This window comes from Thalassophryne amazonica, chromosome 15, assembly GCF_902500255.1.
Source record: "Thalassophryne amazonica chromosome 15, fThaAma1.1, whole genome shotgun sequence".
Lineage (NCBI taxonomy): Eukaryota > Metazoa > Chordata > Actinopteri > Batrachoidiformes > Batrachoididae > Thalassophryne > Thalassophryne amazonica.
The window spans coordinates 85237887-85252148 of record NC_047117.1 but is presented as its reverse complement, the minus strand read 5'-3'; the positions used below and the strand labels follow the sequence as shown (position 1 = coordinate 85252148).

Here is a 14262-nt window from a genome sequence, read left to right as displayed (position 1 = left end):
CCATATTCAGATAAATTGGTGTACAGTGGCTATTGTCATTAACATGTTACTTGGCAGGTTAGCTTTGGTCATTTAATCGTACCTTTCTCAAAGTCCAACTGTATGAGGAGAACAGTGTTATTTAGATCCTCAGAAGCATGGACCCATTTGCCTGGGGCATACGGCAAATAAGCTGTAAATATTATTTTAAAAAAGATTTTAAAACAAAACTGTATTAATGAACAAAAAAAAAAAGCATCGACTTTGGACTGAGTTTAATGTTGTGAGAATCAGGAATTGAATCTGTTGAAATGTTGAAATGCTATTGTTGTATAAATGTTGTATTGTATATTGTATAAATGTTAATTGTTGAAGTGCAGTTGTATTGTGATTTAAAGTTTTTGGACCCAAGGAAGACTAGCAACCACTTTGTGGAAGCTAATGGGGTTCCAACTAAATAAATAAATAAATAAACAACACACTGATGTGTTTTACACAAAACACTGAAATCAGCATACAGTGAGGAAAATAAGTATTTGAACACCCTGCGATTTTGCAAGTTCTCTCACTTAGAAATCATGGAGGGGTCTGAAATTTTCATCTTATGTGCATGTCCACTGTGAGAGACAATCTAAAAAAAAAAAAAAAATCCAGAAATCATAATGTATGATTTTTTAATAATTTATTTGTATGTTACTGCTGCAAATAAGTAACACCTACCAACCAGCAAGAATTCTGGCTCACACAGACCTATTAATTTTTCTTTAAGAAGCCCTCTTATTCTGCATTCTTTACCTGTATTAACTGCACCTGTTTGAACTTGTTACCTGTATAAAAGACACCTGTTCACACAATCAATCAATCACACTCCAACCTGTCCACCATAGCCAAGACCAAAGAGCTGTCTAAGGACACCAGGGACAAAACTGTAGACCTGCACAAGGCTGGGATGGACTACAGGACAACAGGCAAGCAGCTTGGTAGAAAACAACAACTGTTATGATTATTTATTAGAAAGTGGAAGAAACACAAGATGACTGTCAATCTCCCTTGGTCTGGAATTCCATGCAAGATCTCACTTTGTGGGGTAAGGATGATTCTGAGAAAGCTCAGAACTACACAGGAGGACCTGGTCACGTGAAGTGAGCTGGGACCACAGTCACAAAGATTACATTAGTAACACATGATGCTGTGATGGTTTACAATCCTGCAGGGCAGCAAGGTCCCCCTGCTCAAGCCAGCACATGTCCAGGCCCGTTTGAAGTTCACCAGTAACCATCTGGATGATCCAGAGGAGGCATGGGAGAAGGTCATGTGGTTAGATGAGACCGGAATAGAGCTTTTTGGAATCAACTCCACTTACCATGTTTAGAGGATGAGAACAACCCCAAGAAAACCATTCCAACCATGAAGCATGGGGGTGGAAACGTCATACTCTGGGGGGTGCTCTTCTGCAAAGGGGACAGGATGACTGCACCATATTGAAGTGAGGATGGATGGGGTCGTGTATTGCGAGATTTTGGCAAACAACCTCCTTCCCTCAGTAAGAGCATTGAAGATGGGTCATGGCTGGGTCTTCCAGCATGACAATGACCCCAAACACACAGCCAGGGCAACTAAGGAGAGGCTCCGTAAGAAGTATTTCAAGGTCCTGGAGTGGCCTGGCCAGTGTTCAGACCTGAACTCAATAGAAAATCTTTGGAGGGAGCTGAAACTCCAAACCTGAAAGATCTAGAGAAGATCTGTATGGAAGAGTGGACCAAAATCCCTGCTGCAGTGTGTGAAAACCTGGTGAAAAACTACACCAAACGTTTGACCTCTGTAATTGCAAACAAAGGCTACTGTACCAAATATTAACATTAATTTTCCAGGTGCTGAAATACTTATTTGCAGCAGTAACATACAAATGAATTATTAAAAAATCATACATTGTGATTGTATTTTTTTTTTTTTTTTTAGATTATGTCTCTCACAGTGGACATGCACCTAAGATGAAAATTTCAGACCCCTCCATGATTTCTAAGTGGGAGAACTTGCAAAATCGCAGGGTGCTCAAATACTTATTTTCCTCACTGTATTTCTATTTACTTTTTCTCAAACAAGAGCTGAAAGTTACAGTATTTAGCAATCAAAGTGTCATTTCCCTGATTTTGTTGGTTTGTTTTTTGTTTTCCAAAGAAATAGAAATTAAATAAAAATAAAAATATATTGACTTCAGTGTTTTGTGTAAAACACATCAGTGTGTTGCTGTTGTTTTGAAGATTATTATTATTATTATTTATATTTTATAGCAGTGATTTATGTAAAGTCTTGGATGTGTTTAAATCAGTTCTCTTTGCAGATGACCCAAACTTATTTTGTTCAGGAGATCATTTGCAACAATTATTAGTTACTTTGGGATCTGAAATGATAATGTTCAAGAGTTGGTTCGATATGAACAAATTGTCATTAAATTGGTCTAAAACAAAAATAATGTTTTTTGGAAACCACAAAAAGATAAACCAATACAGTTAAACATACAGGGGGTAAACATAGTATGTGTCAAAGAGAGCAAGTTGTTAGGTGTGATCATTGTTGATGACATATTGAAAAGAAAGTATCAAAAAGTACTGCAATATTAAATAGGGCAAAGCACATTCTTGATGGTAAATCACTACATACTCTGTATTGCACATTGACTGCAACTTACTTGACTTACTGTGCTGAAGTATGGGGCAATAACTTTAAAACTACAGTGCAACCATTATTCATCCTTCAAAAAAGGGCATTAAGAATAATTCATAATGCAGGCTATCGGGATCATACCAATCCATTGATTATCAAATCAAAGATTTTAAAACTCTATGACATGATTTCATTTAAGACTGTTCAACTGATGTATAAAGTGAAAAATAAGCAAGTGCCATTTAGAATTCAAGGATATTTTCTGCAAAGAAACGGAATATATAATTTAAGGGGTTTGTATCATTTTAAAATTGCTGGCGCTAGGACGACCAGGAAATGCTTCTGTGTCTCTATATGTGGCCCCCAAAAAATGGAATAAGCTACCTGAGAAACTGAACGTGTATGAACTGGCACTTAGCTTGGGTTGACTTGACTGTACGGGTGGGTGTAGGCATTGATAAGCGTTGCTTCTGCCTACACCTTTTGGGCACCATGTACATTATTTTCTTGTTCTTTCTTTCCTGTAACTTTTGTTTTGTTTTTTTTTAGTTTTTTTTTTTGTATTGATTTTGTGGTCTGTAAATTAATGTTTTTTGTAAGCACTGGTGCCTAATAAATTCAAATTCAAATAAATAAAAAAACAAGATGTTTCAAAATGGTGCATATTTGTATCATTTTGTTGCTAGAATGATATTTTTAGAAGAGATTGTTAGGTTTTGATTGTAGGGTTTCATTTTGACAGAGCTGTGAGGAGTTTTACAAGTTTTGTGTCTTATCTTGCTTGTGTGTAGAGTTTTGACACAGTGAGCCAAATTTTACAAAATGTGTGTAACCAATCAGCAAAAAACTGTAAATGACAGAAATATTTGGCAACTTTGCAATTCCCAGATCAGGCGTCAGCCGGCAACTATTTGTTGGTTTGACAGCAAGATCACACTTAAACTACTGAACAAATTGTTAAGATATTTCAGAGTGCTTGATTGGTTGGTGTGTCCAACCAGAAAGAAGGAACAAGTGACAGTGTCATTAAAGAATGCTTTTCTGTGTAGAAATGCACAATCAAGGCAAAGATCAGATACACTGTGTACCGGAGATAGTAATCTTAAACTCAAAACCCATGACCAGCCCACATCTGATTAATATGCTGATTACAGCTGGCAAAACAAGTAGCTGAGTGGATACGGAGCTGGCCTGCTAATATGTGGACCTAGGCTTAAATCTTGCTGGTGCTTCCTGTCTGTGACCTTGGACAAGTCACTTAATCTGCATTGTCCCAGTTCATCAACCTGTAGATGGGTACTGGTCTCCACTGGGGAAATAACCTACATAGGACTGGTGTCCTATCATTAGGGGGACTTACAGACTCTCATCCATTTCACGCCACAGAATCCAGACATAACGACAAGCGTCCAATGACCTCAGTGTCTATACATTCAGATTTCTGACTACAGCAATCAGAATTACAATGGGCATGGCGTTGTTTAGGCCGTGTGCTGACAAAATATTAATTCTTCAACTCAGTATTTGGCAGTTAATTAGTTCACCTGTTAGTGGTTTCAGAGTAAACACACATTAGTGTCATCACTGTCAGACGTATTTCTTGAAGTGCACTGAAAAACAGTTAGTGTGAGCAGAAAATTGATCTTTGTGATCATTTGCACCTGTTGAAAAATTTGCACATTTTCAAACAGGTGCACAACAGTCTTACAAATTACAGTGAGGCATGCAGCATGTTTTTCCTTCTTTGTAAGATAACGAGATGGAGGGTCTTATCAGAAAAGTGGAATAAGAATTATCTGCCCTGTCTACGAAATGCAGCATTTCCCATTTCTTATTTCACAAAACTATTTTTGCTTAGTGAGCATGATAGCGAGAGCTAGCTATAGTAACTAAATTAAATGATTAGTGATCATAGTTTCTGGAATGTAAGTCGCAGAGAAGTATAAGTTACAGGTGTATAAAAAAGTCTCATGTGTGCCCCCCTCCTCACCAAAGTTTCACTAGAGAAGTGGTATCCAAACTATTCCAGAAAGGGCCAGGAGGGTGCAGGTTTTCTTTGCAGCCACTGACTTCAGCAGGTGATTTCACTGATTAACATCCCTTTGAACAGGTGGAAAATGAGTTCATCTAGTTCACTGCACTAGAGTATGTATGTAATCTTATTTTCCTTTGGATATGAGGACAGGGGCTCCCTGTAGCAAATGTGCACACCACGGGCTCTGCTCTTACTTAACGTGAAGCAAAGGGCTAGCTGTTCTATGACTTGCTAGCACTGGCTGATTGATTCTGCTCTTATGTTCTCTGCTTGAGGTTTGGTCTTCGCTGATGGTTGTGGTGGAGAGGAGCAACCTTCTAGGGGTCCCCTATCTGAGCAGGAGGTTTGACTGAATTTGCATGATGAAGATCTCCACCACTTGTGATGACTTCTGGACCTCCGACATTCTACAGACTTGCAATATAATCAGCTCTTATTTTATTTTAGTTTACATTTGCAGCAGCTATGCATAACTTCATGATGTTAGGTCCAGTTAGTCCATGATTACTGAGGGTCTTAATTATTCTACATGTGCACCAAAGCAAAACTGTTAATTTGTATGATACACTCATTTCCAGCTGCAAAATTATAGTGCCACTTATTTTATATCAGAAAAAAAGATTACTTGTATAAACAAAGACATTGTGCGAGGTTCTCCGAATAAGATGGTTATGGTTATTTAAGGAATTAATCAAAGACTGACCGGGCCACTTCTGGACTCTGTTTGACAGCAAGAAGAATAGGCTCAGTGTTGATGAGAAGAGCCCAGCAGGGGAAACAGGCCAGCAGCAGGATCAGGATCCCTCTCTGCAGAATCACACCAACACGCTTCAAGTTACCGCTCCCATATGTCTGCAAGAAATAGGTCAGTGGGGATGTAAATATGCTGAGTTTGAACAACTTCTATCACGAAATATATATATCTAAAAAAAACAAACAAACAAACAAAAAAACAACTCATTGTATAGTAACTCTACCTGACTGATGAGGGTATCACATGTTTGTGCCAAGCCAATGCCAATGGAAACACCAGTGACATTAAATACCTGCATTTTTGAAAGAAAGAAACATAAATACTGTCTTTAGAACAAATGTACAGAAATACGTACATTAGAATATAATGGCATACAATTGAAGGGTCCAGCCCCTCTCCAGGATTTGGGTACCAGAGCCCAAGCTGTGCGTGGAGGTGAGCCCGACTATCTCTAGTCGGTATCTTTCAACCTCCTGCACAAGCTCAGGCTCCTTCCCCCCTAGCGAGGTGACATTTTTCCTGGTTCTCTCCCTCAGCCCCAACCAGTCCCAGCAGAAGACTGCCCCTCCCTGAGCCTGGTTCTGCTGGAGGTTTCTTCCTGTTAAAAGGGAGTTTTTCCTTCCCACTGTAGCCAAGTGCTTGCTCACAGGGGGTCGTTTTGACTGTTGGGGTTTTACATAATTATTGTATGGCCTTGCCTTACAATATAAAGCACCTTGGGCAACTGTTTGTTGTGATTTAGCGCTATATAAAAAAATTGATTGATTGATTGATTGATTCCACGTCCCAACAGCCAGGGGCTGTGAGCATGGACCAGGCCACCCGCCCTCGACCGCCACCCAATCCTCTCTGCACCCGACCCCCATGGCCCCCTCTGCAGGTGGTGAACCCACAGGAGGGCGGGCCCACGTCACTCTTTCGGGCTGAGCCCCGCCGGGCCCCATGGGCTAAGGCCCAACCACCAGGCGCTCGCGCGTGAGTCCCAACCCCAGGCCTGGCTCCAGGGTGGGACCCCGGCTCCGCTATACCGGGCGACGTCTCTGTCCTTGATCTTTTACTGGTCATGGAGGTTCTGAACTGCCCTTAGTCTGACCCATCACCTAGGACCTGTTTGCCTTGGGGGACCCTACAGGGAGCACAAAGCCCCCGACAACATAGCTCCTAGGATCATCCGGGAGCACACAAACTCCCCCACCACGATAAGGTGGCAGCTAGAGGGGGAGAGCAAATCAGGACCTTCAGCGTGCACTGGGGCAGTTTGCAGCCGAGTGTGAAGCGTCTGGGATGAAAATCAGCACCTCCAAATCCGAGGCCATGGTTCTCGACCGGAAAAAGGTGCTTTGCCCTCTTCAGGTCGGTGGAGTGTCCTTGCCTCAAGTGGAGGAGTTTAAGTATCTCGGGGTCTTGTTCACGAGTGAGGGACGGATGGAGCGTGAGATCGATAGACGGATCGGTGCAGCATCTGCAGTGATGCGGTCGCTGTATTGGACCGTCGTGGTGAAGAGAGAGCTGAGTAGGGGGGCAAAGCTCTCGATTTACCGATCGATCTACATTCCGATCCTCACCTATGGTCATGAGATTTGGCTCATGACCGAAAGAACGAGATCGCGAGTACAAGCGGCCGAGATGAGTTTCCTCCGCAGGGTGGCTGGGCACTCCCTTAGAGATAGGGTGAGGAGCACGGTCACTCAGGAGGAGCTTGGAGTCGAGCCACTGCTCCTCCACGTCGAAAGGAGTCAGTTGAGGTGGCTCGGGCATCTTTTCCGGATGCCCCCTGGACGCCTCGCTGGAGAGGTGTTCCAGGCACGTCCCACTGGGAGGAGGCCCCGGGGAAGACCCAGGACACGCTGGAGGGATTACATGTCTCGGCTGAGTTGGGAACGCCTTGGGGTTCCCCCGGAGGAGCTGGGGGAGGTGTGTGTGGATCGGGAGGTCTGGGCGGCTTTGCTTGAGCTGCTGCTCCCACGACCCGACTCCGGATAAAGCTGAAGAAAATGGATGGATGGATGGATGGCATACAAGGCCAAAGACAACGTCTGGTTGTGTCACTTTGATTAATATCAAGTTGCCATATTCAAGACAACCCAAAAAATACCAACTTATCATTACAAAAACCGAATGACACTTAATGACAGCAGTCATAAACATTTATGACATTGCCATAATGTTTATGACACATTCATGACTGTCATGTAACACTTATCAATCAATCAATCAATTTTTTTATATAGCGCCAAATCACAAAAAACAGTTGCCCCAAGGCGCTTTATATTGTAAGGCAAGGCCATACAATAATTATGTAAAACCCCAACGGTCAAAAACGACCCCCTGTGAGCAAGCACTTGGCTACAGTGGGAAGGAAAAACTCCCTTTTAACAGGAAGAAACCTCCAGCAGAACCAGGCTCAGGGAGGGGCAGTCTTCTGCTGGGACTGGTTGGGGCTGAGGGAGAGAACCAGGAAAAAGACATGCTGTGGAGGGGAGCAGAGATCGATCACTAATGATTAAATGCAGAGTGGTGCATACAGAGCAAAAAGAGAAAGAAACAGTGCATCATGGGAACCCCCCAGCAGTCTACGTCTATAGCAGCATAACTAAGGGATGGTTCAGGGTCACCTGATCCAGCCCTAACTATAAGCTTTAGCAAAAAGGAAAGTTTTAAGCCTAATCTTAAAAGTAGAGAGGGTGTCTGTCTCCCTGATCTGAATTGGGAGCTGGTTCCACAGGAGAGGAGCCTGAAAGCTGAAGGCTCTGCCTCCCATTCTACTCTTACAAACCCTAGGAACTACAAGTAAGCCTGCAGTCTGAGAGCGAAGCGCTCTATTGGGGTGATATGGTACTACGAGGTCCCTAAGATAAGATGGGACCTGATTATTCAAAACCTTATAAGTAAGAAGAAGAATTTTAAATTCTATTCTAGAATTAACAGAAAGCCAATGAAGAGAGGCCAATATGGGACTTCATGACTTTCTTTGCTAACAAAATTTTAACTATTAGAGAAAAAATTACTCATAACCATCCCAAAGACGTATCGTTATCTTTGGCTGCTTTCAGTGATGCCGGTATTTGGTTAGACTCTTTCTCTCCGATTGTTCTGTCTGAGTTATTTTCATTAGGTACTTCATCCAAACCATCAACATGTTTATTAGACCCCATTCCTACCAGGCTGCTCAAGGAAGCCCTACCATTATTTAATGCTTCGATCTTAAATATGATCAATCTATCTTTGTTAGTTGGCTATGTACCACAGGCTTTTAAGGTGGCAGTAATTAAACCATTACTTAAAAAGCCATCACTTGACCCAGCTATCTTAGCTAATTATAGGCCAATCTCCAACCTTCCTTTTCTCTCAAAAATTCTTGAAAGGGTAGTTGTAAAACAGCTAACTGATCATCTGCAGAGGAATGGTCTATTTGAAGAGTTTCAGTCAGGTTTTAGAATTCATCATAGTACAGAAACAGCATTAGTGAAGGTTACAAATGATCTTCTTATGGCCTCGGACAGTGGACTCATCTCTGTGCTTGTTCTGTTAGACCTCAGTGCTGCTTTTGATACTGTTGACCATAAAATTTTATTACAGAGATTAGAGCATGCTATAGGTATTAAAGGCACTGCGCTGCGGTGGTTTGAATCATATTTGTCTAATAGATTACAGTTTGTTCATGTAAATGGGGAATCTTCTTCACAGACTAAAGTTAATTATGGAGTTCCACAAGGTTCTGTGCTAGGACCAATTTTATTCACTTTATACATGCTTCCCTTAGGCAGTATTATTAGACGGTATTGCTTAAATTTTCATTGTTACGCAGATGATACCCAGCTTTATCTATCCATGAAGCCAGAGGACACACACCAATTAGCTAAACTGCAGGATTGTCTTACAGATATAAAGACATGGATGACCTCTAATTTCCTGCTTTTAAACTCAGATAAAACTGAAGTTATTGTACTTGGCCCCACAAATCTTAGAAACATGGTGTCTAACCAGATCCTTACTCTGGATGGCATTACCCTGAGCTCTAGTAATACTGTGAGAAATCTTGGAGTCATTTTTGATCAGGATATGTCATTCAAAGTGCATATTAAACAAATATGTAGGACTGCTTTTTTGCATTTACGCAATATCGCTAAAATCAGAAAGATCTTGTCTCAGAGTGATGCTGAAAAACTAATTCATGCATTTATTTCCTCTAGGCTGGACTATTGTAATTCATTATTATCAGGTTGTCCTAAAAGTTCCCTAAAAAGCCTTCAGTTAATTCAAAATGCTGTAGCTAGAGTACTGACGGGGACTAGAAGGAGAGAGCATATCTCACCCATATTGGCCTCTCTTCATTGGCTTCCTGTTAATTCTAGAATAGAATTTAAAATTCTTCTTCTTACTTATAAGGTTTTGAATAATCAGGTCCCATCTTATCTTAGGGACCTCGTAGTACCATATCACCCCAATAGAGCGCTTCGCTCTCAGACTGCAGGCTTACTTGTGGTTCCTAGGGTTTGTAAGAGTAGAATGGGAGGCAGAGCCTTCAGCTTTCAGGCTCCTCTCCTGTGGAACCAGCTCCCAATTCAGATCAGGGAGACAGACACCCTCTCTACTTTTAAGATTAGGCTTAAAACTTTCCTTTTTGCTAAAGCTTATAGTTATGGCTGGATCAGGTGACCCTAAACCATCCCTTAGTTATGCTGCTGTAGACGTAGACTGCTGGGGGGTTCCCATGATGCACTGTTTCTTTCTCTTTTTGCTCTGTATGCACCACTCTGCATTTAATCATTAGTGATCGATCTCTGCTCCCCTCCACAGCATGTCTTTTTCCTGGTTCTCTCCCTCAGCCCCAACCAGTCCCAGCAGAAGACTGCCCCTCCCTGAGCCTGGTTCTGCTGGAGGTTTCTTCCTGTTAAAAGGGAGTTTTTCCTTCCCACTGTAGCCAAGTGCTTGCTCACAGGGAGTCGTTTTGACCGTTGGGGTTTTACATAATTATTGTATGGCCTTGCCTTACAATATAAAGCGCCTTGGGGCAACTGTTTGTTGTGATTTGGCGCTATATAAAAAAATTGATTGAATTGAATTGAATTAGGTGCACATGAGGAACAATCTAGAAAGGGGTCGTGGCTAGTGAACAAAGGCTAAGCACAGTGCAAGATAGTAAGGAAGAGAGTGCACCAAGTGGAGTGATGTAATAGACAATGACGCATGAGCAGGTGCAGAGAGCGTGAGTGAAGGAAAACACAAAGCAGACTGAATCAAAGTGCGAGACAGAGACACGAGGCAGGTGCAGTGGAATGAGAACATAATCAGAGGGACGTGAGGGAAACAGGACCGAGGACAGAATGAAATATAACAATGAACCGGGCATGAACATGAGAACTAATCAGAGAATACATGGAAAATAAATACTAAAGCTAAACTAAACAGGAACTAAGAAAACAAAGTGGTTAAACAAACTACAAGAAAAGCAATGACTAACAAATACAAAACCTGACATAACAGCAAAACTGATAACACAAATGAGATGAGCAAAATAAACAAGTGAAGAACAAAAGATCAATCATGAACACACAAACTGACAGATCAAAACTAGGATGGAATTGAACCATGGCTGAAGTACACAATGAGACAAAGAACCAAGGTGGCAAAGAAAAATAGAACATAGAATAACACATTATGAAAATAAACAACTAATAATTCAAAGCAGGAGCAGATGGTGGTAAACGAAAGAGGGCAAAAATAGGATCAAACCCCGATCACGGCAAAAATGTGACACATTTAAGGCACAGGTGGTGGAAAAGCAGTTACATGTGCTTGTTTCCAGTCTGGAAGGTACCCGGATCCCATTTTCTAACATGGAGTTGCGTTAGGAAGAGCATCCAGCATAAAACTTGAGACTCATTTTCAAAATGTACTTTTGTCCAACGTGATTCTACTTGTTTTTTAGAGAAATTATACAGAAGGTTGCCAAGGTCATGCTTATATATGGTTTGATGCATATCCCTGATGCTGTTGTGGTGAGAAGCCTTTTTTAAAGATCAGTCATCATAATATCCCAGACATGTTACTGACTGAGAAAGGAGGTAACTTAATCTGTGTGTGATGTCCACAGACAGCGATTGGAGGTTTTCTTAAAGGAGCAGGAAAACAGATGATTGGTGCTGCATGTAACCTAGTGGGATACTACATCATTGGCCTTCCCATTGGTGTGTCTTTGATGTTCGCAGCAAAGATGGGCATTTCAGGTGGGAACAAGCATTTTCTTCGCTGATGTTTTACAGCAAAGATTTATGAGAGCCATCGTGAAAATGTTCTTTTCTCTTCTCTGGAATAGGTCTGTGGACTGGACTGGCCACTTGTTTGGTCCTACAGTTAATTTTTTTAATCATATTTTTGCACCAATTTAATTGGCAGAAAGCTGCTGAGGAGGTGCGTACGTACAACTGAGAACCCTCAGAATGCTAAGTGATAGTTTTTACCCATTTTACCAAATTGGTCCTGAGAGCAGTTGTGAATAATTATCAGCATGTCAGTTTCAAATCATTCATATGTAAACATATTTGATAAAAATAGGATTCTAATGTAAAATTTTGAGTTTAAATGGGTACTTGTTTCCCTGCAGTATTTTGTCTTCAGATGGACTTTGAAGTTGAATATTGCCTTAATGTCTTTAATCAGGCTTTTGTTAGAGCAGGACTCCAAACGACAGAAAGAGAAGAAGTCAGTCAGAATGAAAATTCAGGTAATAAGACATCATTATTACCACTTTGCATTTTTCCCTGCAGTTATGACATATTGGTGTCTAATGTTATGGTTCAGTGTTTATATGAAAACCTTCACTTCCATCTGCAGATCTGCTCACGACTTCTCCAACTACTCGTGTGAGTGTTGAGGAGCGCAGTACACAGCAGGAGGAGAGAAGTACACAGCGGGAGGAGAGCAGTACACAGCGGGAGGAGAGAAGTACACAGCGGGAGGAGAGAAGTATACAGCGGGAGGAGAGCAGTACACAGCAGGAGGAGAGAAGTATACAGCGGGAGGAGAGAAGTATACAGCGGGAGGAGAGCAGTACACAGCAGGAGGAGAGAAGTATACAGCAGGAGGAGAGAAGTATACAGCGGGAGGAGAGAAGTATACAGCGGGAGGAGAGCAGTACACAGCAGGAGGAGAGAAGTATACAGCGGGAGGAGAGAAGTATACAGCGGGAGGAGAGCAGTACACAGCAGGAGGAGAGAAGTATACAGCGGGAGGAGAGCAGTACACAGCAGGAGGAGAGAAGTACACAGCGGGAGGAGAGAAGTATACAGCGGGAGGAGAGCAGTACACAGCAGGAGGAGAGAAGTACACAGCGGGAGGAGAGAAGTACACAGCAGGAGGAGAGAAGTACACAGCGGGAGGAGAGAAGTACACAGCAGGAGGAGAGAAGTACACAGCGGGAGGAGAGAAGTATACAGCGGGAGGAGAGCAGTACACAGCAGGAGGAGAGAAGTATACAGCGGGAGGAGAGAAGTATACAGCGGGAGGAGAGCAGTACACAGCAGGAGGAGAGAAGTATACAGCGGGAGGAGAGAAGTACACAGCAGGAGGAGAGAAGTATACAGCGGGAGGAGAGAAGTATACAGCGGGAGGAGAGCAGTACACAGCAGGAGGAGAGAAGTATACAGCGGGAGGAGAGAAGTATACAGCGGGAGGAGAGCAGTACACAGCAGGAGGAGAGAAGTATACAGCGGGAGGAGAGCAGTACACAGCAGGAGGAGAGAAGTATACAGCGGGAGGAGAGAAGTATACAGCGGGAGGAGAGCAGTACACAGCAGGAGGAGAGAAGTATACAGCGGGAGGAGAGAAGTACACAGCGGGAGGAGAGCAGTACACAGCAGGAGGAGAGAAGTACACAGCAGGAGGAGAGAAGTACACAGCAGGAGGAGAGAAGTACACAGCGGGAGGAGAGCAGTACACAGCAGGAGGAGAGAAGTATACAGCGGGAGGAGAGCAGTACACAGCGGGAGGAGAGAAGTACACAGCAGGAGGAGAGAAGTACACAGCGGGAGGAGAGCAGTACACAGCAGGAGGAGAGCAGTACACAGCAGGAGGAGAGCAGTACACAGCAGGAGGAGAGCAGTACACAGCGGGAGGAGAGAAGTACACAGCGGGAGGAGAGAAGTACACAGCAGGAGGAGAGCAGTAAATCCATGACCTCTACAGTGGGAAAGATCCTGTCAGGGAGACAACTGCTTATTCGCCGTCTCTTGACAGTCCTGCTCATGGTCCTCATCTTGGTCGCTGGAATTACTGCCAGTGATTTACTTATGAAACTGTTCAAATAAGTGCAGAAGCTCACACTGCTGCTGTCACATATTAATGGTTAAGATTTATTTCAATCTGTTACAATATTCCATGATTTCAGCAAGAAACAACAACAGCAACAAAAAAACAACAATGAAAAAATTAATCGATCAATAAATAAGTGTGTATTTTCATTTATTTACTGTCTATTCTATGAAGGGGATAAAAATGAAAGAATATTGATTTAAAGCTTCAATTTAGTTAAAAACCTAGGAAGGCCCACCATCCTGCCAGAAGAGGAGGAAAATAATAAGATCTATATTAATCTGTGTTTAATCTGAAGGTCATGAGTTCTGAATACAATTGATTAAACATCTGCTTTCAACTGGACACAAGACAAACAACTGGTGTAATGTTGAAACATTTATTTACATAGTTACAGCTACCAAACACGTGACTATAAGACTTTATGAAAATGGGTAATGATTCATACTTTTATTTCTAAGGTGTGATGATGTCATCCTGTCGTCTAGTTGTGGGGTTTGTTCATGTTTGCCCTCCA

General features: G+C 42.3%; 2 protein-coding genes across 2 annotated transcripts in view; one reads left to right on the top strand and one right to left on the bottom strand.

Annotated features, from left to right (window-relative positions):
- The window catches only part of LOC117526663 (multidrug and toxin extrusion protein 1-like), a 49242-nt gene extending 43512 nt beyond the window's left edge, over nt 1–5730 (bottom strand). Inside the window, exons 1-2 of the mRNA XM_034188716.1 lie at nt 5656–5730; nt 5382–5530 (exon numbers count right to left, since the gene is read on the bottom strand). Coding sequence (XP_034044607.1) covers nt 5382–5530; nt 5656–5730 — 224 coding nt within the window. The remainder of the gene's footprint in view (nt 1–5381; nt 5531–5655) is intronic.
- Nucleotides 5731–12081: 6351 nt separating this feature from the next.
- Nucleotides 12082–13602, top strand: LOC117526662 (glycine-rich cell wall structural protein 1.8-like). Its single transcript, XM_034188715.1, has 2 exons — nt 12082–12159; nt 12319–13602. The coding sequence occupies exons 1-2, from the start codon at nt 12082–12084 to the stop codon at nt 13600–13602; spliced, it is 1362 nt and encodes a 453-aa protein (XP_034044606.1).
- Nucleotides 13603–14262: the final 660 nt, after the last annotated feature.

Bases quoted from the DNA above. Each gene is read 5' to 3' on its own strand.
- LOC117526662 (XM_034188715.1), top strand. From the start codon at position 12,082: ATGTCTTTAATCAGGCTTTTGTTAGAGCAGGACTCCAAACGACAGAAA. The intron at 12,160-12,318 runs GTAATAAGACAT...TGAGGAGCGCAG, and splicing joins CAGTCAGAATGAAAATTCAG to TACACAGCAGGAGGAGAGAA.